General features: G+C 36.6%; 1 protein-coding gene across 2 annotated transcripts in view; it reads right to left on the bottom strand.

The window, feature by feature from the left end:
- Positions 1-22,728, bottom strand: part of MKLN1 (muskelin 1) — a 182,181-nt gene that overhangs the window by 133,979 nt on the left and 25,474 nt on the right. For both annotated transcript variants that reach the window (XM_080818012.1, XM_080818013.1), the window contains exon 2: positions 645-714. In XM_080818012.1, coding sequence (XP_080674138.1) covers positions 645-714 — 70 coding nt within the window. The remainder of the gene's footprint in view (positions 1-644; positions 715-22,728) is intronic.

The following is a 22,728-nucleotide window of genomic DNA, read 5'->3' as shown; positions in this document are numbered from 1 at the left end:
CTTACTAACATTTCCTTAAACATTTACAGAATGACTGGAGTTTAAGTACAATAGAAGTCATAACCTCTGCTCATACTGGCACTCAGATCAGTTACTGCTCAAAACAGCAATGGCACCGTAACCAGTTCTTTCCATTAACATTTTCCTCAAAAGGTATCAAGAAACTTAATTTCACATCATTAGTAATGTGGAAAAAATACATATTAGATTTTAAAGCTCCAGTAGAAAGGGGAACCTGGTGGTTCAGTCAGTTAAGCACCCAATTCTTAAATCATCTCAGGTCAGGATCTTAGGATTGTGAAACTGAGCCCTGCAAGGGACTTTGCATTCAGCACAGAATCTGCTTGAGATTCTCTCTCTCCCTCTCCCTCTGCTCACGTACCCTCTCTCTCTCTAAAATAAATAAAATCTTTAAAAACAAATAAAGAAAGAAATGTTCCAGCAGACAGAAGTAAAAAGTCTATGTTTCATCAAATTCCACACTGCATTTGACTATGAAATAAAAACTCTTCCAACACTTAAACAAAAAAGGAAATAAAAATCTATCTCACAATTTCAAAGACTGAGTAAGTTATTAATGAATTCCAAATAAATGATGTCAATTAAATGCCTATTCTAAATAGTACCAGGAGCTACCTTCTTACCTGGGGAGGATAGTTGCTCTCTGAAGACCACCTTGAAGACTGGTCATTTGGTTTATCCACTAAAATGTTCCTGAAATAAAGAAAAGAAAATTATACAAATAATCAAAATTATAAGTGAATATGAAAATATGCAAAAAGAGGAATAATCTACCAGATGCTGAAATTATCATAAAGTTGTATAATGTCTGGAACTTAAACAAAAAGAGACAATTAAACAGAATTAGAAACTGAAAAATTCTAGTATATCTAAGATCTAAAAAATATGAGAGAAAAGCAAGAAAAAATATACTTCTACTTCATACCGAAGTGCCAAAGTGAACGGGTGTATTTAGAAATTTAAGGTAAGAAAATAAAATACCTAAGAATAAATAAATTCCATTTATACATATTAGATATATTATTATATTGCACACAGTTATATGTTATATACTACATATAGGTATGTTATATATGTATTATATGCAACATCATGTATGTATATGTATGTGCATACAATCAATCTTTGGATTAAGAAGCCCTTTTTAAAAAAAAAAGATTTATTTATTTGAGAGAAAGAAAGAGAGTGGGTGAGAGCAGGGACAGAGAGAGAGGGAGAGAGAAACTTTAGCAGACTCCACACTGAGCATGGAGCCTGACACAGGCTTAATCTCATGACACTAAGAGATCATGACCTGAGCCTAAACCAAGAGTCAGATGCTTAACAGACTCTGTCACCCAGGAGCCCCTATATTAAGAAGTCTTTAAAGCACAAGGTCAAAAGAAGAACCGTGGGTGAAAAAAGGAAGTGATATAAGTAACTTTGGAAGATGGTGCTTTCACCAGAAACCATAAGGATAAAGAAAAATGGAACTACACATAAAAACTGTACTGTAGGGGCGCCTAGGTGGCTCAGTGCGTTAAAGCCTCTGCCTTCAGCTCAGGTCATAATCCCAGGGACCTGGGATCGAGCCCCGCATCGGGCTCTCTGCTCTACAGGGAGCCTGCTTCCCTTCCTCTCTCTCTGCCTGACTCTCTGCCTGCTTGTGATCTCTGTCTGTCAAATAAATAAATAAAATCTTAAAAAAAAAAAAAAGTTTAAAAACTGTACTGTATTTGGTAAAGTTGTTTTTCACAGAGATATTGGTTAATTCTGAATCAGTTCACATGTATACTGGGGTTTAACAAATAAATAGATGGCAGATGGTGGAATCAAGCTTTTCACTTCGGTGTGGAAAGTTATAGAAAAGCAAAGGGAGTAAGGTTAGAATGAGCCCTGTGGACTGGACATCACTTGAACTAATGTTTAGTTTAATATGGACACAGATAAAAAGATATGAAAATAATTACAGATATGTATGTGCATACATGCACAAACAACACACAAATAGTATTTGTTAGTTCTGTTCACTAAGTGGAACTAGAAGTGGTGACACCCCAGCAGCAATGAGCACACCCAGCACCCAGGTCTTGGTTTCCACCCAGCATCCCCTAAGAAAAGAAAACAGGGATTCTAGGGGAAATTGCTGGTTCTAGGATTGGAGCAGGTAATTCAAAAGATAAGGCTGGAGCACAGATTAAGAAATGAGAGAGATAAATTCATTTGCCTAAATATACATATGCCTAAGAAGTGCTAAACTATTATTATCTTCAATGTACAGATTAAGAAATGAGAGAGAGAAATTAACTTGCCTAAATATACATACACCTTAGAAGTGAGGATTTTACTCTGAGGCAGTCTAACTCCAAAGCCAATGCTCTTAATTACTACACTATACAGCCTGAGAATTATTTCCACTTCTTGGAACTTAACCTAAAAAATAATCCAGGGTATGTAAATCATCTACATTCATCACAGCACAGTTTGTAATAGCAAATTGCAAGCAACCAAATTCTGTCACAATCAGGAATTAATTAGACAAATTATTACATACTTGTGTTACAGAATACCCTGTACTCATGTTCTATAATCTAACTTTAAATGTAATTGAAAATTGTTCACTACACTAACTGAAGAGAAAAAAGTAGTTTATAGTATATATATGATGAATCATGAATCATTGTTGTAAGTAATAATATTCATGCATGGAGAGAAAGACAAAGAGCATATACTAAATTGTCAATGCCACTTTCAATGAGATACTTTTTTGCCCTTTTGTACATTTCTAGCTTTCTAAAATTAACACATATTTTCATAATCAGTAGAAAAGGTGGATTTTGCAAAGATTTCATTTATTTATTTATTTATTTACTTACTTACTTACTTATTTAGCAGGGGGAAGGGGGAGAGGGAGAGAAAATCTCAAGTAGACTCTATGCTGAGCAACAGAACCCAACGCAGGGCTCAATCTCATAATCCTGAGATAATGACGTGAGCGGAAAACAAAAGCTGGACACTCAACCAACTGAGCCACCCAGGTGCCTCAAAGAAGTGTTTTAAGAATGAATTATAGGGGTGGCGCCAGCGTGGCTCAGTGGGTTAAAGCCTCTGCCTTCGGCTCAGGTCATGATCCCAGGCTCCAGGGATCCAGCCCCGCATCAGGCTCTCTGCTCAGCAGGGAGCCTGCTTCCCTTCTGCTCTCTGCCTGCCTCTCTGCCTACTTGTGATCTCTCTCTGTCAAATAAATGAATAAAATCTTAAAAAAAAAAAAAGAATTAAAAAACACAAAATGAAGACAACCCTACATGAAAATACCATAGTTAAAAGCTAAAGCTAGGGGCGCCTGGGTGGCTCAGTGGGTTAAAGCCTCTGCCTTCGGCTCAGGTCATGATCCCAGGGTCCTAGAATGGAGCCCCGCATCGGGCTCTCTGCTCAGCGGGGAGCCTGCTTCCTCCTCTCTCTCTGCCTGTCTCTCTTCTTACTTGTGATCTCTGTCTGTCAAATAAATAAATAAAATCTTTAAAAAAAAAAAAAAGCCAAAGCTAAAAAGCTAGGATTTTTAAAAAGTCACTTTGACATGAATGTTATAAAGCATGAAAGAAAATCTCACAAATTTAAACTAAGATAGAGTGGGACCACAAAAATCATTCATGTTAACAAATGACATGAGGGAGCTAACCAGTCATAAGTGAGCAGATGGTCCACTACATGCAAAGTCAAGGGGGCAAACAGTTGCAATATGTTGTGGTCTCGTGAATTTTGACATGCTTATTAAACAGCCTTTTGGAGATTCAACAGTTGGGTATCTGAAGCTAAAGTTCAGGGGAAATGCCAGTACCAAAAAATACATGTATCTTTAGGGATACCAGTACAACATAGCTAAAATATTTAAAGCCATGACACTGAATGGGTGACCTAAGGAATGAAATGGAGCTAGAAAAGCCAATGGTCTCATTAAGCTCGGAGGGGGGGGGCGGGGGTCCATCATGTTGGGGGTCTAGATAAGAAAAGTTGAGAAAAGGAAACTAAAAAGGGACAAAGATGAAGAAAACAGAAACCCAGGAAGTATGTATGCCAAGTGAAAATACTTTAAGGAAAGAAGTGAAAGACCATGTAAAATGTTTCTGAGAAAATAGGGACTGGGTGGTATTCATCCTCATATGCCTAACTCCAAGGCTAAATGCTTAATAAATATTTGATAATGATATAAACAAATAGGTAGCACTACAAAGAAAAAAAATTAAAGTAGATCCATCAAAGCATTAGATATATTACTTGTACTTATTACCTGTAACTTAAAGCTTATATTAAATTGAAATAAAAATAAATGAGAAATGGGGCGCCTGGCTGGCTCAGTCGGCGGAGCATGCAACTTGATCTTGGGGTTGTGAGTTTGAGCCCCATGTTGACTGGAGAGATTACTTTAAAAAAGTCTTTTTTAAATAAACAAATGAGAGGGGCGCCTGGGTGGCTCAGTGGGTTAAGCCGCTGCCTTCGGCTCAGGTCATGATCCCAGGGTCCTGGGATCGAGCCCTACATCGGGCTCTCTGCTCAGCGGGGAGCCTGCTTCCCTCTCTCCCTCTCTCTCTGCCTGCCTTTCTGTCTACTGTGATCTCTCTCTGTCAAAAAAAAAAAAAAATCTTTAAATAAACAAATGAGAACTAAAATACAAATCAGAAATAAAGTGAGGTTAGCCTGCGGGGATTTGGATAGATGGATGCTTGAAGATATTCCTGATAACCTCCAGTCCCAACACTAGGTCAACTATTAGGTACCTCTCCTGAGCTCAGCAGGTGACCGACACCAGAATCAGAAGTTTTAGAACCACGACAAAAGCTTGGCCATAGGAAAACCAAGAGATCCATGGACAGTTCTCTCCCAAAAACAAAGGTATCAACTGCATGAGCATTTCTGGGACAATCTGCAAGTCTCCCTGGCCAACAAAGAGCTTTAGAAAGAGCTAACCTGGTAGACTTGGTTCCCTTTACCACTGAAGTTGAGACTGTACTTGCCCTCTTAGCTGAGGATATCCAGATACTGAGAGGTGTTTCCTGGTAACCCACAGAGAACCAACAACACAGAAAAAGACCTCCAGCCTACTATCTGAGGTATGGAAAGCTTTACCCAAAGAGTACACAATGTACAATAATTTATACAGGAGAATAAATGCACAAAAAAAGCCAAGAAAACATAAAAAAGAAGAGCGAGAAAGGTCATGTTATCAGTTTTTATAAGCCCTTCAAGTCCCTATAATTAAAAACAGTAGGGAATGGCATAGGTACAGACCTAGTTCAGAGGGAAAAAAAACCTAGAAATTGAGCCTAGTATAGACTAGAACTTACTATTTGATTAAGGGGATATTTTATTTCAGTGGGAAATGATAGTTATTAAATGATGTTTATACAACTGAATTATCTGTTGGGAGAAAACAAGTTAACTCTTATATGAAATTAATCCCAGTTAACAATTTAAATATACATACATATATATAAAAATATTAGGAAAAGTATTCAGGGGCTAATACAGACAACCAAAAGTGTTGGAAAGATCTTTTTGCCAAGAAATACAGAAGATGTAAAAGAAAAGATAGCTATTAGATTATAAAAAAACTTTTGAATTATGAAAAACACCTTAAAGAAAAACCAGAAACAATAGAAAAAAATGCTTACAACTATTGTTTCACATTGAAAATAAGACAAACACAATGAAAAATAAGCAGAATGCATGTTACCAAAATCATTAAGACAGCCAGTAAACACTTACAAAAATTTCTCTAAATTCCTGTATTTTGTTTGCAGGGAAAAAAATTAAGAGTAAGATTTTCACCCATCAAATTGGTTAAATTAGATGCCTACAATCAGGAAATCAGGTAAAAAAGATGGACATGGAAAGTCAATGTGCAGCATCTATTAGACTTTCAATGTACAGGGGCGCCTGGGTGGCTCAGTTGGTCGGGTGTCCAACTCTTGGTTTTGGCTTAGGTCATGGTCTTGGGGTTGTGAGACTGAACCCTAAATGAGCTCCATGCCCGATGATGAGTCGGCTTGGAATCTCATTCTCCCTCTCCCGAGCCCCTCCCCCTGCTCTCTCTCTCTCTAAGGGAAAAAAAAAAAACAAAAACCCAAAAAATTTTAAAAAACCCACAAACTTTCGGGGTGCCTGGGTGGCTCAATAGGTTAAAGCCTCTGCCTTCAGCTCAGGACATGATCCCAGGGTCCTGGGATGGAGCCCCACATCGGGCTCTCTGCTCAGTGGGGAGACTGCTTCCCGCCCACCCCCCACCTGCCTCTCTGCCTCTTTGTGATCTGTCAAATAAATAAATAAAATCTTCAAAAAAAAAAAATGAAAATTTTTAAAAACCCCACAAACTTTCAATGTACATATTCTTTTGTTTAGCACTCTCATATCAGAATCCATCCCATAAAAATGAAATCATCAGGGGCGCCTGCGTGGCTCAGTGCGTTAAAACCTCTGCCTTTGGCTTAGGTCATGATCCCAGGGTCCTGGGATCCAGCCCCACGTCAAGCTCTCTGCTCAGCAGGGAGCCTGCTTCCCTTCCTCTCTCTGCCTGCCTCTCTGCCTACTTGTGATCGATGTCTGAAATAAATAAATAAATAATCTTAAAAAAAAAAAAGAAATCATCAATACATAAGGAAATACATAGAAAGACTAGTACATATAAGTCTGTTTAACGCATTTTTTATAGTGCTAGAGAAAAGATTAAATAAATTACAGAACATATAAACCATGGAACATCATACTGCTATTAAAGAATATTTAGGTCTATGTCAGCTAACTTGGAGACATTTCTGCAATGTAACATACAAAGAAGCACATATGATTCTATTGCTATTTTAAAAACCTATTATTTATATATCTATATACAATTTACAAGCATGTATAGTATGATCCAATTCATATCAAATAATATAAAGCAAGCACAAATATAATAATCCTAAGATGAAGCATAAGTATTATTCAGGGATTTTACTAATTTTCTATTTGTCATATTGTTCAGATTTTTGTAATAAAATTATTTATATAAACAGTAAAAATAATTATCATAAAAACATTACAGTAGAGATGGCGACAAACTTTCCTTATTTGTGGCAAACTGACTACATTAAGATCCGATGATCAAAATCAGGCTCAACATTTCTTTCTTTTTAGAGACAAAGGAGATGCAGAAGCAAATAATAAGAGCTTATTGGCTCTTAAAAAAATTTTTTTTAAGATTTTATTTATTTATTTGACAGAGAGAGAGTGATCACAAGTAGGCAGAGAGGCAGACAGAGAGGCAGGCAGAGAGAGGGGGAAGCAGGCTCCCTGCTGAGCAGAGAGCCCATTGCGGGGCTCGATCCCAGGACCCTGAGATCACGACCTGAGCTGAAGGCAGAGGCTTAACCCACTGAGCCACCCAGGTGCCCCTGGCTCTTAAAATTTTTAAGAAAGAGATCATCTCCCAAAGCTTTAAGTTGATTGTAGATTGTTTTTAATTCTCCCTCCCAGATGTTCCTTTAAAGCAAATGAGAAACTAGTTCAGGGCAGTGACTATTAATTAGTAAGAGCCCTTCACCTACAGTAACAGAGCCACTACGGAAGCATTCTATAAAACCTGTTCTTTTTCACTATCTTTCTGGTGTACTTTCCAAAGACCTTATAAAGCCCATCACCACTACTGATATAATAATAGTCTTCCTTCTTCTAATTCTCAGGACTAAGCAATAGACATTAACCTCTCACAGTACACGTCAAGCACAATTCCAGTTCTCTATCTCTGGTTTCTAAAAGGGGAACTATCCCATCTACAGCCTCTGCTGAAGGGGCAATCCTAGATAGTGATGTTTTACACCTGTGACTTTCCCTAACAACTATCTAAACTATCTAAAAGTCTAGCTAGTGACCAATGATAGGAAATGGCGATGGGCCAGTAAGAAAAGTGTAAGACCAAAAAAAAAAAAAAAAAAAAGTATAGGTAAACAGAACCACTGAAGCAGCAAAAAGATATACAGAGTAAGAATGAGAGGGAGAAGAGAAAGAATAACTTAGTTAGTAGTAAGATAAGAACGTAGCAGACATAAAAAAGAAGTGACTCCAGGTAGCAACAACATGGCTTAAGTTCCAGTTGCCAGGAGGCTCTGTTTCTGCCAACCAAAGAAATGTGTGACCCAACACCCTTCTAGATATTTAATGACCAGTTTTCACATTTTTACTATTGTCCAAAAAAATAAATGACAAGCAAAGAAAAAAAGTTACAGAAGACCCAATTCAGTATATAAACTATATGACTCAAATAATAAAATTAATCTACTAAGGGAAGGTACCTGCCATTCTAAAATATATTTAAAATACAAAATGCAAATAATAACTGAGAACTGGTCAAGAGGAACTAATAAGGAAGATGGGTTGAGGACTAAAATGATTTCCCATTTTGACCAGTTCTTCTAAAATGTGCATTTTAATTTTAAAATACACATTTTCATTCCTACCAATGCAGGATGAAAACTGAAGACAATAAAAATGAACCACATTAAGTTTCTTAGACACAGAATACAAAGACAAAGCTGTAACTGAATTCTTCACTTAGGACTATAGAAATTTACAGTGAAATACATGGACAAATGAAATATGAAATACAATGTTAGCCTTTTCCAAGTTATGTCTCTATTTTGCCTATTTTTAAATGTACTAAATATATACTGCCAAATAACATCAGAAACAACCTATTAAAATTCATCATGAAAAGATAATTTACCAGACATTTTGAGTTCAAGTAAGCAAATTAAAAATCTTTTTTTGATTAAATATTCTCAAACCCTAAGCCTACTTGGCAATAACTTTTAAATCACTGCTCTTAAGAACACTTAAAATAAATATAAAAAGCAGCACTTGGGCAAAAAAAAATGGAACATTTAACATTTTTTTTCTGCTAATGGATGCTCAGGATACTTATCAGTAAGTCCAGTCGAATTTAAATTGAGAGTTTTAGATACTCAAAAGCTACCTCTAATTTTGATGTGAAAAGGTCAGTCAAGCAGAGTATTTAAGGATTCAAGTCTGGAATATTTTCCTTTTTGTAGTTAAAAAAAAACCGTACTAAAACCTGTGCCCCTTTTTGTTAAATGACGTGATAAAATGAAGCTAGAAGATTAAAACTTTGACTAGGAATCATAAGATTATGGAGGTTGGCCACTAAATGGTTGGGTTAAGCTTGTCACATAATCTCTCCGGGTTTTAATTCCTTCATCTTCAGTGCAAAGGGAAAGGTTAAATTCCTTGGTCTCAAGTTTCTTCCGGCTCTAATCAGAGCAGATGCATTGCACAATTCTAGAAAACACCACTCATGAGACCAAGCTAACATTCTACAATCCTATGAAAAGCCTTTTACATCCTTTATTCAAGGTATCATGTATAATCCTCTTCCTACATAGCAGTGAGTAACAACACACAACCCACTGATTATAACAGAGCTTCCATTACGTGTGAACACTGCTGGGTTACCACCATAATGGTACAAGAATGGGTACCTGGGGCCAAAAACATTAAGTTCTATTTTTTAATAAACAATAAATGGAGATAGCATAAAACTTAGGAGACAAAGAATTATTCAATAAAAAAGTAATTCAAATGCAAAAATAGAAATCAACTAAAATCAATTCTGAATATCCACAGCTATAGAGCTAAAGAGCATACAATAAAAATTATAGCTTCTCCAAAAACCACTTATACCTGTACATACTTAGAGGTTTTGACTCCTTCCCAAATACTTCCTTCCCAATTTTCACACAGAACCATAGTGGAGAGGGGGCCTGCTGTAAACTGAAGTTACTTAATTCAACATTTACTGAGTTCTATATGCCAAACATATGCTGGGCTCTAGGAATACAGTGATATGTAAAATAAGACAGGATCCCCAACTGTGATGCTAATGTTCAAATAAGAAGCACCTGAAAATAAACAGAGTTGTAAACAAGATGATTATAAACTATAAAAAGCGTTATAAAAGAAACAAGGAACTGACATAGAGCAGGGGAGTTCTTTTACTTGGGATGGTTAAAAAAAAACCACAACCCTCTGAAAAAGTGCTAACTATTCTCATTTAAAGGTCTACCCACCTCATGTGCACGCACTCCCTCTCCCTCTCAAAAATAAGTAAGCAAAATCTTCAAAAAAAAAAAAAGAGAGGAACCAACAAGTTTAAAATTCTAGCAATAGAAAATAATCTGACCAAGGAAATCTGAGAACTGGATAAAGTCAGATAATATTCTCATAGGCTCCAAGATGAGGTAATTGCAAAAAAAGGCAGAAAATCTGTAGGAGGCTGAAAACATTAAAAAAAAAAAAAAGGCGATTCTAGATTATAAGAGGATTTCAGAACTATCCCACAAACACAAACATTCTCTCCTTTTAGAAGACGAGAGACCCACTCTGAAATGAAACTACAGAGAAGAGAGAACTAATTAAGCAAAGCATAAAAATTGTCAACCCAGGAGAGAGAAGATTCAGAGTCTTGGTGGGCAGAGATCTAAGTCACATAGACCTCAAAAGTACAACAGCAAAATACATTTAAAGGTGACTCTTCAAGAATGCATAGTTTCCAGGCTCCTGGAAAACACAGTTATGAAGGCAAAAAGCTCCAAAGTCCAAATTTCTTTAAATAGTTCACAAAGCTCAAAAACCACATCCCTTCTACCTACAGAAGTTCTTCCTTTAAAACTACCTGAAAACCAAACCTGTTTAAACAGGTTTAAACCTGTTTAAACACTAGAAATTAAAATGAAAGCCTACAGGGGCACCTGGGTGGCTCAGTGGGTTAAAGCCTCTGCCTTTGGCTCAGGTCATGATCCCAGGGTCCTGAGATCGAGCCCCGCATCGGGCTCTCTGCTCAGCAGGGAGTCTGCTTTCTTGTCTCTGCCTGCCTCTCTGCTTACTTGTGATCTCTGTCAAATAAACAAATTTTTAAAAAAAATCTAAAAAAAAAAAAAATGAAAGCCTACAATAATATATTTTAGGAAAAATATCAAATGCGAAACAAATAATGCTCTAACAGATAATAAAAATGTGAGAAAAATGTAACCACAAAAAAGATAAACATGACTATTATTTCAACATAACCTAAAAGAAATTTAAAAAATAGTTGAAGTTTAATAAGGAACAGTAAGTCAAAATTACAACAGCTCAGAAATATTATGACTAGAAAATAGGAAGCACTATTATGACTTTCCAACGAAAACCCAAAATCTGAAGAAAGAAATGATAAAGATTAGAGGAGGAACAAACAAAACAAACCAAAAGAAAAAACAACAATAAAAAAGGTCAATGAAACTAGGAGCTGGTTCTTTGAAAAAGTCAACAAAATTTATAAACCTTTAGCCAGACTCATCAGACAAAAAGAGGACACAAATAAAATCAGAAATAAAAGAGGAAAAATAACTGACACATTAGAAATACAAAGGACTGTAAGAGAACGTTATGAAAATTATATGCCAACAAACTGGACAACCCAGAAGAAATGGATAAATTCCTACAATCGTATAACCTCATAAACAAATTATCAGCAATGAAACTGAATCAGTAATCAAAAAATTCCCAACAGGGCACCTGGGTGGCACAGTCAGTTGAGCAGCCAACTCTTTTGATTTTGGCTCAGGTCATGATCTCAGGGTTATGAGACTGAGCCCTGGGTGGGTGCGTAGCGTTCTGAGCTCATCACTGAGTGTGCTTGTCTCTCCCTCCTCCTCTGTCCCTTCCCGGATCTCCCACAGCTCAGGCCAGCACTTTCTCTCCCTCCCTCTCAAATAAATAAATAAAGTCTTAAACACCCACACAATAAAAGAATAGACTCCCTTCTCCCCCTGCTGCTAAAAAAAAAAAGCCTAATAAAGAAAAAGCAGATTAGAAAGTGAGTAAACATAATGAAACAGATGTATAGGTGATTCAATAAGTAGGTGATTCAATAAGTATATAATTGGAACCAGACAGGTATTTCAAACTGTGCTGCAAGCAAATCTTCCTAAAATAAGACCTCAATCTACACACTGAAAGAAAGCGCTATATTAGGGAAATTCAACCCAGTATATTCCTAATACAAATTATTAGACTTAAAACTTTTTTTTCTTAAGTTATTTACCCATCCAGGTAAAAAGACCAAGTTACTTATAAGAAAAAGAAGACTGTAGTATTGGGGCACCTGGATGACTCAGTTGGTTAAGCATCTGACTTCAGCTTGGGTGGTGCATGACCTCAGGGTCCTGGGATGGAGGCCGACACCCAGGCTCCCGGCTCAGCAGGGAGTCTGCTTCTCCCTCTCCCTCTGCTCCTCCATCTGCTGGTGCGCTCGTTCAGAATAAAATTATACTGTCAAGAAACTTCACAACAGCTGTTTTATACTCAGATAAAATGAAACAAAAATTTTAAGACATCCAAGCACATATGCGTGTTATAACTAGAACTGTCCTTTTAAGTTTAAAGGCACAGATTAGCTAACATGTAAAAGTTCCTTGAATCCTTCCTAAGAAACCTACTAAAGAACAAACTAGATGTATCCAAGAGATAACTCAAAAAGCTTCAGGATATACTGGTCATGTGAACTAAAGACACTTTACTATACAACTAAAATCAACCAGGAAGAGAAGACTGACATAACAGTATGTAAAAATGTTCTCTAACAAAGCAGAAAGGATAGCTCTATCAAAAAATGGGAGAAAAACAGAAAAGATCATCACTTAAAATTAGATGCTGGGGGGAGAGAGAGAGAGAGAGAGAGAGAGAGAGAGAGAGAGAGAAGAGGAGGTCTCCAGCTAACTTCCTCAGGGAGTTTTAAGAGTGTTGTATTAGAGGCACCTGGGTGGCTCAGTTGGTTAAGCAGTTAGGTGTCTGACTTCAGCTCAGGTCCTGATCTCAGGGTCCTAGGATTAAGCCCCATGCTAGGTTCCTCACTTAGCAAGGAGTCTGTTTCTCCCCCTCTGTTTCCCTCTGTCCCTCCACCTGCTCAACCTCTCTCCTCAAATAAATAAAATCTTAAAACAACAACAACAACAACAACAACCAAGAAACAGAACAAGAATGATACATTAAAGAGACTGAATTGAAGGGAAAAAAAACCCAACAAAAACAAGAACAAAAACAAAACAATAAAAAGGCACAACCATCCTAAATGCCAAAACAAACTTATTTTAATAGAAGACCAAAGAAAAAAGCTGACCTTTTTTGTGTGTACACATGTACAGATTTTGTGTGTACACATGTGTATGCATAAAATATGCCACAAAACCTTAGGGTAGAACTGAGATCAAACACCTATGAACACTGACCCCAGTAGACACAGAAAGTCAAGAGAGAAATTTCCACGCAAGAAAGAGCTATCAGAATTCAACCATAAAAAAACAATAAGTATAGATGGTTTCAGAAGGAAATCTATCAAAACATTGAAAAAGAATAGACCCAATATAACCTATTCAAGAACATAGTAAGATAAAAGCATGTTTTAATGAAGCTAGCATAAAGAGTGATATCAAACCTGATAAAGACCACTAACAGAAACACACAGTAAATTATGAACTTCAGTTATAATGATATAAAAAATCTTATGAAAATCCTATAAAAAGTGCTAGAAAATAAAAAACTACAGCATTAAAAATCAAAACCTAGTATGCATTATTCCAAAAATGTAAGGGTGCTTCATTATTAGGTCCCCCATTAATACAATATCATAATAATAGATCTAAAAAAAGGTTATATGATCATTTCCACAGATGCCTCAAAAAAGCATTTGATAAAGTTCAACACTCAATCATAATAAAAGCACTCAATCTTACAAAAATGACATATATATCTTTAACTTGATTTTATGTATATATAAAACACAGAAACAAAAACTAGCACTTTTTTAACACTTAAATACTAGAAACGTTTCTGCCAAAATCAAGGACAAAGGTGCCCTTTATCACAACTATTAACCTTATAATGAAGGTATCTGCCAATATAATTTTAATAGGGAAAGCAAAGGGACTTCCAGATTCAGCTCCAAAACACAAAACCCGTAAAAGCTGTCTATCACTCCCATCTAGACAAGACAAAAGCAATGAACTAAAAATCAAGGACTTTTCTTAGGTCCTTCAAAGAGCTGAAGTTACTGAGGAAACCACAACCATGTAATCTGGAGAGAGAGGTAAAGACAGAATCACAGGTAGGATCAGTTTACCCAGAGCAGAAGCCACTGGAGACAATAACTGATAGGAATAATTAAAATGTCACTTTGACAAATCTCGGGAGGCTGAATGTGGACTACCTTATGAGTTAGAAACTACTGGAGGCACGGTCTTAGGGATCCCCCACACTTTTGTGGGTTTAGGTAGGGAAAAAGCAAATATTTTTTAAAATATTCCCAGGGTTTTCTTCATAACAGAAGCCCCAGCCTTCTAAAGGCAACTACTTTACCAAACACTTACCCTATCTAGGGAAGAGCAATTAGATAACCCTAGCCCTCTCCAGTCTTCCTTTCTCACATAAGGGGAAGGGGGAAAAGGCTAAGAAACATCTTGAAAATAAGAGTCTAGGGACTCAGTCCCAGTTAAAAGTGGGATTAAAAACAAACAAACAAACAAACAAACAAAACCAAAACTGGGATTTAAGGGGTGCCTGAGTGGCTCAGTGGGTTAAAACCTCTGCCTTCAGCTCAGGTCATGATCTCAGGGTCCTGGGATCGAGCCCCACATCGGGCTCGCTACTCAGCGGGGAGCCTGCTTCCTCCTCTCTCTCTGCCTGCCTCTCTACTTGTGGTCTCTGTCTGTCAAACAAATAAATAAATAAAAATCTTTAAAAAAAAACAAAAAAACAAAAAACTGGGATTTAATACCAAGATTAGAGAACTGTTCCCCAACCTCACTTAATCATCACAACAGGAGCAATGTATAGCAGCATAAGTTACAACTGAGAGAGATACAGGACACTACTCTCTAGTATCTAGTATTTTTTGGGAACTCAAACAAAAACAAAAACAAAACAAAAAACTAAAACAAAGAAAAAAGGTGGGGAGGGAAACAACACTAAACGAAAATGATGCTTCTGGCACTTAGGGTTACAATAAACATAAGAGCGCAAATTCTAATCTGAAGAACACAAAATCTCAAACTAGAAAGCCTAATTACCAGTTTCCATTACCCAATACATCCTAGCTGGCTTCCAACAAAAAACTGAAAAGCATGGCAAAGGGCAAGAAAAGTCTTTCTTTTTTAATTTTTAAAAAAAATTTTATTTATTTATTTTAGGGAGACTGGGGGGAAGGGGCGCAGGGGGAGAGGGAGAGAATCTCAAGCAGGCTCTGCACTGAGTGTGGAGCCTGACTTGGGGATTGATCTCATGAGATCATGACCTGAGCAAAAATCAAGAAGCAGACACTTAACCAATTAAACCACCCAGACATGCCAACTTGCTTTCTCTCTCTCTTTGTTTTAATCTATTTGTCAGAGAGAAAGCAAGAGCACTAGCAGGGGGAGTGCCAGGCAGAAGGAGAGCAGGCAGAGGTAGAAGCAGACTCCTCACTGAGCAAGGAGTCTGACATGGGACTTGATCCCAGGACCGTGGGATCATGACCTGAGCCAAAGGCAGACACTTAATTGATCTGGGTGGCTCAGCTGGTTAATCTTCTGACTCCTAATTTTGGCTCAGGTCATAATCTCAGAGTTATGAGACTGATCCCCAAGTCAGGGTCCTGCTGGGGGCAGAGCCTGCTTAAAATGCTCTCTTTCTCTCCCTCTGCCCCTCTCCCCTCTCTAATACAAATTAGTTAATTAAATTTTTTAAAAAGAGACAAAGGAAGCATCAGAATAAGGTTCAAACATGACACCAATTTTGGAATTACTGAACAGAGAACTTTAAAATAACCACAATTAATATCTTAAGGAAAAAGCAGACAACATGCAAGGTAGACGCATAATGTACTAAGAAAAGAATAAGTGAGCTTAAGGATATGTCAGCAGAAAGTTCCCAAATTGAAAAAGAAAATAAAAATTTAAAGGAAAAGAATATCAAAGAACTGTGAGAAAATTACAAAAGCTACAACATTTGCTTAAGTGCAATAACAGGAAAAAAGAGAATAAAGAGTAGAAGAAAGTAATAATGACTGGGAATTTTCCAAAACTAATTAACAGACACCAAACCACATATCCAGGAAGCTCAGAGAAAACCAAGTAGGATACATAAAACAAATAAACCAAAAAACCCCCAAAACCAAACAAAAACCAAAAACCTACATGGATGAATTATTGTATTCAAACTGCCATAAACCAAAGAAAAAAAGAAAATCATCTTGAATGAAACCTGTGGGGAAAACTCCTTACCTATGCAAGAACAAGGATAATTAGTTTGAACTTCAGAAAAGAGTAGAATGTAATGCATCTAAGCAATGAAAGAATAAAACCACAAACCCCAAATTCTATCCCCAGAAAAACTATCCTTTAGAAGTGAAGGAAAAATAAATACTTCCTAAAACAAAACCTGAGGAAATCTGTCACCAGTAGGTCTGCCTTGCATAAAAGTGAAAAGAAGTTCTTTGAAGTAAAATGATAGGGGTCAGAAACTTTCATCTACATAAAGAGGGTCAGAGGATGATTAAATGAAGATAAAGTAAAAAACTGTACTTCTTATTCTTAACTGAATAAACTATTTAAAGTAATAATGACAACAATGTATTTGGTGATTATAGCATACGAAAAAGAGGAATGAATGAGAACAATGTTATAAGAGATGAAAAGGGAAGAATTAGAAATACTCTTGTATAAAGTATCTAAACTACCTGTGAAACAATATACTATCATTTAAAACTAGATTTGATTAGCTGCAAATGTGTACTGCAAACTCTGGGACAACCACTTAAAATATATTTAAAAGAAGTATAATAGATACACTAAGAGAAAAGAAAATGAAATCACATTGACCAATCATTTCAAACAGAGAAGGCAGGAAAAACGAGGAATTAAGAAAAGAACCAAAGAAAATGTGGAATAAGTATAAAATAGTCACAAATATAGTAGATATCAATCAAGCTGCATCAATAACTGATTTAAATATAAATGGTCTAAATAAACCAACTATAAGACACAGAGTTTAAAAAAAAAAAAAAACCAAGAAGACCCAAATACATTGTCTACAAAAAAGCCACCATAAATCTAAGGACACAATAGATGAAAAGTAAAGACACAGAGAAAGCTGTATCATGCTTTCAAAAAAAAAAGCTAGAGTCACTATATTAATGCCAGAAAAAAGAATAAGAAAAAATTCTCACACATAAGGGAGGGTATTACATAATGAAAAAAGTATCAATTCTCCAAGAAGATAGAACAATCTTTAATGTGTCAGAACCCCAAAAAAGAGTGTCAAAACACTTGAGGGAAACACTGACAAAACGGCAAAAAGAAACAGACAAATCCACTATTATAATTAAGAAATCAGCATCCCCCTATCAGTAACTAACAAATCCAGGAGGCAGAAACTCAGTAAAGATACAGTTGAATTGAACAGTACCATCAGTCAACTGGATCTAATGAACATTTATTGAATATTTTATACAATCCAACAGAATACACATTTTCCATTCACCAAGATAAACCATAAAACACATATTAACAGATGTACAATAGAAAATCACACAAAGAATGCTCTCAGACCACAATGGAATTAAATTAGAAATCAGTAACAAAAAATAGGTGGGGGGACGCCTGGGTGGCTCAGTTGGTTAAGCGGCTGCCTTCGGCTCAGGTCATGATCTCAGCGTCCTGGGATCGAGTCCCACATCGGGCTCCTTGCTCGGCGGGGAGCCTGCTTCTCCCTCTGCCTCTGCCTGCCACTCTGTCTGTCTGTGCTCCCTCGCGCTCTCTCTCTAACAAATAAATAAATTAAAAAAAAAAAAAGTTTAAAAAAAAAAATAGGTGGGAAGTCCTAAAATATTTAGAGTAAACAACATACTTCTAAAATAATATATGGGCCAAGTATCAATATAAATTTTTAAATATACTGAAGTAAATAAAAATAAAAACAAAACATCGAAGTTTGTGTGATGAAGCCAAAGCAAAACTTAGGATACTTACGGCACTGAATGTACATATTAGAGAAAGATGTAAAATCAAGCACCCAAGCTTCCACCCTTGGCAACCACAGAAAGAAGAGCAATTTAAGGGTAAAGTAAGCAGAGAAGGTAAATAATAATAAAAGTAAAAAAAAAAAAATCAGTGAAACACAGAACTATAAAACTCGTAGAAGGTAACACAGGAGAAAATCTAGGTGACTTGGGTATGACAGTGACTTTTTAATTATAACACCAAAAGCAAAATCCATGAAAGAAAAAATTGGTAAGTAAGACCTTATTAAAATTAAAAATTTCTGCTCTGCAAAAAACACCATTAAGAGAAATAACCAATAAACCACAGACCGGAAGAAAATCCCATTGTAGAATAATTTTGAATAGATTATGTAGATATCCCACTCTAAAGGAAAAGAATGTAATTCCTTACTTTAAGTGTGGGCTCTATATGTGGGCTGTGCATAGTAACTTTCTTCCAAGAGTACAGTATGGAAAGAGGGAAAAGGAGTAACTTGATAGTGGAGAAACCTGACAATGACTACCTCAGGAAGGTGATCAAGGACAAAATCAATGGTGAAAAATCATACTAATAGGGGCACCTGGTTGGCTCAGTTGGTTGGGCGACTGCCTTCAGCTTGGGTCGTGATCCCAGAGTCCTGGGATCGAGTCCCGCATCGGGCTCCCTGCTCTACTGGGAGTCTGCTTCTCCCTCTGATCTTCTCCCTTCTCATGCTCTCTCTCACTGTCTCTCTCTCAAATAAATAAATAAAATTAAAAAAAAAATCATACTAATAGTATGTACCCTTGTGACGAAATGCGACAAAAATTATGCTTTATCTCTCTGATCTTCCTCCCCAAACCCCCCAAATCCCTGTCTTATAATCATGAGGGGGGAAAAATTCAAATTCCAATAGAGGAGTGCCCCACAATATACAACATTCATCAAAACGTCAAAGTCATCAAAAACAAGATCTGAGAAATTGTCAGCACCAAGAGGAGCCCAGGAAACATGACAATTAAAAGTAAAGTGGTGGAGCACCTGGGTGGCACACTTAATGGTTAAGCATCTGACTCTTGGTTTTGGCTCAGGTCATAACTCAGGGTTGTGACATCAAGCCCCACATCAACCACTGAGGCTCTACACTCAGCACAGAGTCTGCCTGAGATTCTCTCTTCTCCCACTGCTCCCCCCAAATAAATAAATAAAAGAATAAATCTAAATAAATAAATAAATGTAACATGGTATCCTGGATGAGATCCTCAAACAGAAAAAGGACATCAGGTAAAAACTAAGGAAATCTGAATAAACCATAGGTTATAGCTAAAAATAATGTATCAATGTTAACTAAATGTTACAAACATATCATACGTATGTATGATACATGATACATACATAACATACTATGTATGATACATAACATGTGTATGATACATGCATTACATACATACATACATACATAACATGCTAATATGTTAATAATAGGAGAAAATAACAGCAATGTAAATAATACGTTAAAAACAGGAGAAATTCCCGTTTTTCCCATTAAAAAACATGGGAATGCTCTGTGCTATCTGTTCAACATTTCTATATATCTAAAATTGCTCTAAAAATAGAGTCTTGGGGCGCCTGGGTGGCTCAGTGGGTTAAAGCCTCTGCCTTCGGCTCAGGTCATGATCCCAGCCTCCTGGGATCGAGCCCCGCATTGGGCTCTCTGTTCAGCGGGGAGCCTGCTTCTCTCTCTCTCTGCCTGCCTCTCTGCCTAGTTGTGATCTCTGTCTGTCAAATAAGAAAATAAAATCTTTAAAAATAAAAAAAATAAAAATAGAGCCTTATTTAAAAAAAAAAAAAGGAAAGCAATTAGAGCACACATATTAGAAAAGAAAATGAAAAACTGTTTGCAGATGATAATGTTACACATATAGGAAACACCAAAGAACCGATGAAAATAAAAACTACAAAAAGAATTTGAAAGAATTTTGAAAAAAAAAAATTTATCAAGTTAAAATACAGAAAAAGCCTTCACACATTAAAGCAAAAAGCAGGGGCGCCTGGGTGGCTCACTGGGTTAAAAGCCTCTGCCTTCGGCTCAGGTCATGATCTCAGGGTCCTTGGATCAAGCCCCGAATCGGGCTCTCTGCTCAGTGGGGAGCCTGCTTTCCCCTACCCCCCACCCCCCACCTGTCCTTCTGCCTACTTGTAATCTCTGTCAATAAATAAATACAATCTTAAAAAAAAAAAAAAGCAAAAAGCAGTTAGAAGACATAATGGAAGAAAAGATCCCAGTTACACAGCAGCAAACAAAATAAAATAATAGGCACAAACTTTAAAAAGAATGTGCAAACAGGGCGCCTGGGTGGCTCAGTGGGTTAAACCTCTGCCTTCGGCTCAGGTCATCATCTCAGGGTCCTGGGATCAAGTCCCACATCGGGCTCTCTGCTTGGCAGGGAGCCTGCTCCCTCCTCCCTCTCTCTGCCTACTTGTGATCTCTCTCTGTCAAATAAATAAATAAAAACTTAAAAAAAAAAAAAAAAGAATGTGCAAACCCTAAGAGATCAAATTTAAAACAACTCTGAAAGACACATAAGCCAGCCTGAAAAAAATGCAAAGGCATACCATGTCCCTACATACACTCATCATTAAGATGTCAATTCTCTACATTAATTTATAAAGTTAGTTATACTCAAAAATAAGAACAAGTATTTTCTTGAAACTAGACACTAAAGGTGATATAATTCACATAGATAATAAAGTTTCCATAAAAAATTAAACCAGCTCAAAAATGCCAAAAAAAAAGCAAGAGAGCAGTAAGGGAGAACTAGACCCTACCAGTTGTTTAAGTATACTATGAAGTCTCTATGATTAACACAGTGGGGGATTTATAAATGAACAGACATTTGGAAACAAAATAGAATTGCTGAAATAGGAATTTATAAAACTTAATAAATGATCAAGGTAGCATCACAAATCAGTACAGGAAAACATGAAATTTATAATAAATGATGTTGCAACAATGGCATAGCTATTTAGAAACAACATTAATTACACTTGTACCTCACACTCTTTACCACGTTAAATCCCAAGTGGATTAGAAAACTAAATATAAAAACATATTAAGTACTAGAAGAAAACATATAAAATGCTTTACAACTAAACAATGAGAATACATTCCTTAAATATAATTCAAAATCCAGAGGAAAAAAGGAAAACCTAACACCTTTAACTAAATAAAAATACAACTTCCAAAAACGAAAATGAAATTTTCCATTTGCAGACAGCATAATTTGACTACATAGAAACCACCCTTCCCACCCCCCCAAAAGCCTCCTAGAACTAGTAAGGAGTTCAGCAGTGTTGCAGGATACTATATCAACACACAAAAGTCAAACACATTACTATATACAATGAACAAACCAAAATTAAAAACACAAAACCAGTTATAAGTGGCTCAAAAGAAATGAAATAAATATAAATATAACAAAACATGTACAAGAAGATTGCTATCTTAAAAATTAGAAAACGCTGGCCAAAAAAAAAAAAAAAATCAAAGACAACCTAAATAAATGGAAAGACATATAATGTTCATAGACTGAAAGACGCAAAATAGTAGAGATGGCCTAAGGAAAACAATAATAGAATCACAAAATCATAAAAGTTAAAATCCCATAAATAAAATTTGAACTGGAGATAGCAGTATGAACTAGAGATAATTAAAAAAAAAAAAAAAATTCCTAGCTGTGTCCCCTAAAAGGGTCTAATAGAAATGACAATCCAGTAGCAACAGGCATTCCTAGTTTCCAACTGTGAACAATAAATATCATTCCTTCACTGAGGCATGACAGATAAAGGACATCTTGCTGTGCCAAAAAAGCAAGAAAATAAAGACTATTGAGGTCACATCAAAGGAATATAGGAGGCAAGCTTAAAGGGGTTTCCACTTGCCAAAGATGGGAGGCATCAAAAAGGACTACTGACATTTTAAAAAACACAATGAATGCATAAAAAGCCTAAAATTCAAAAATGCTTTTCTTGCTTTTCTTTTTAAAAATGAAAAAGTTAGATACCTAGAGGTATATATCAACTCATTACTCTGAAAGTTGGTCATTAAAATAAAATAAGTAAGCATTTATCTTGCTTTTCCAAGAAAACTATATTTCAGAGTAACCGAAAAGCTATAATGGATGACAGAGAATTCTATACAAAATATTCCAGCTAATAAATGTGAAAGGAATGACAGTATCTTAAAAATTCCAATTTTGGGGGGACGCCTGGGTGGCTCAGTCGATTGGGCATCTGCCTTTGGCTCAGGTCATGATCCCAGGGCCCTGGGGTCGAGTCCCACATCGGGCTCCTTGTTCAGTGGGGAGCCTGCTTCTCCGTCTACCTGCTTCTCCCTCTGCTAGCCGCTCCCTCTGCTTGTGTTCTATCTCTCTGACAAATAAATAAATAAAATCTTTAAAAAAAAAATTCCAATTTTGGGAATGCCTGGGTGGCTCAGTCAGTTAAGAGTCTGCCTCTGACTCAGGTCATGATCCCAGGTCTGGGTATCAAGTCCCGCATAGGGCTCCCTGCTCAGTGGGGAGTCTGCTTCTCCCTCTACTGCTCCCCCTCCCTCTGCCCACAACCCCAACCTGTGCTCTCTCTCTCTCTC

Source organism: Martes martes (assembly GCF_963455335.1).
Source record: "Martes martes genome assembly, chromosome: 11".
Lineage (NCBI taxonomy): Eukaryota > Metazoa > Chordata > Mammalia > Carnivora > Mustelidae > Martes > Martes martes.
The sequence above is the reverse complement of the archived record's forward strand: the minus strand, read 5'-3'. Positions and strand labels throughout refer to the sequence as shown.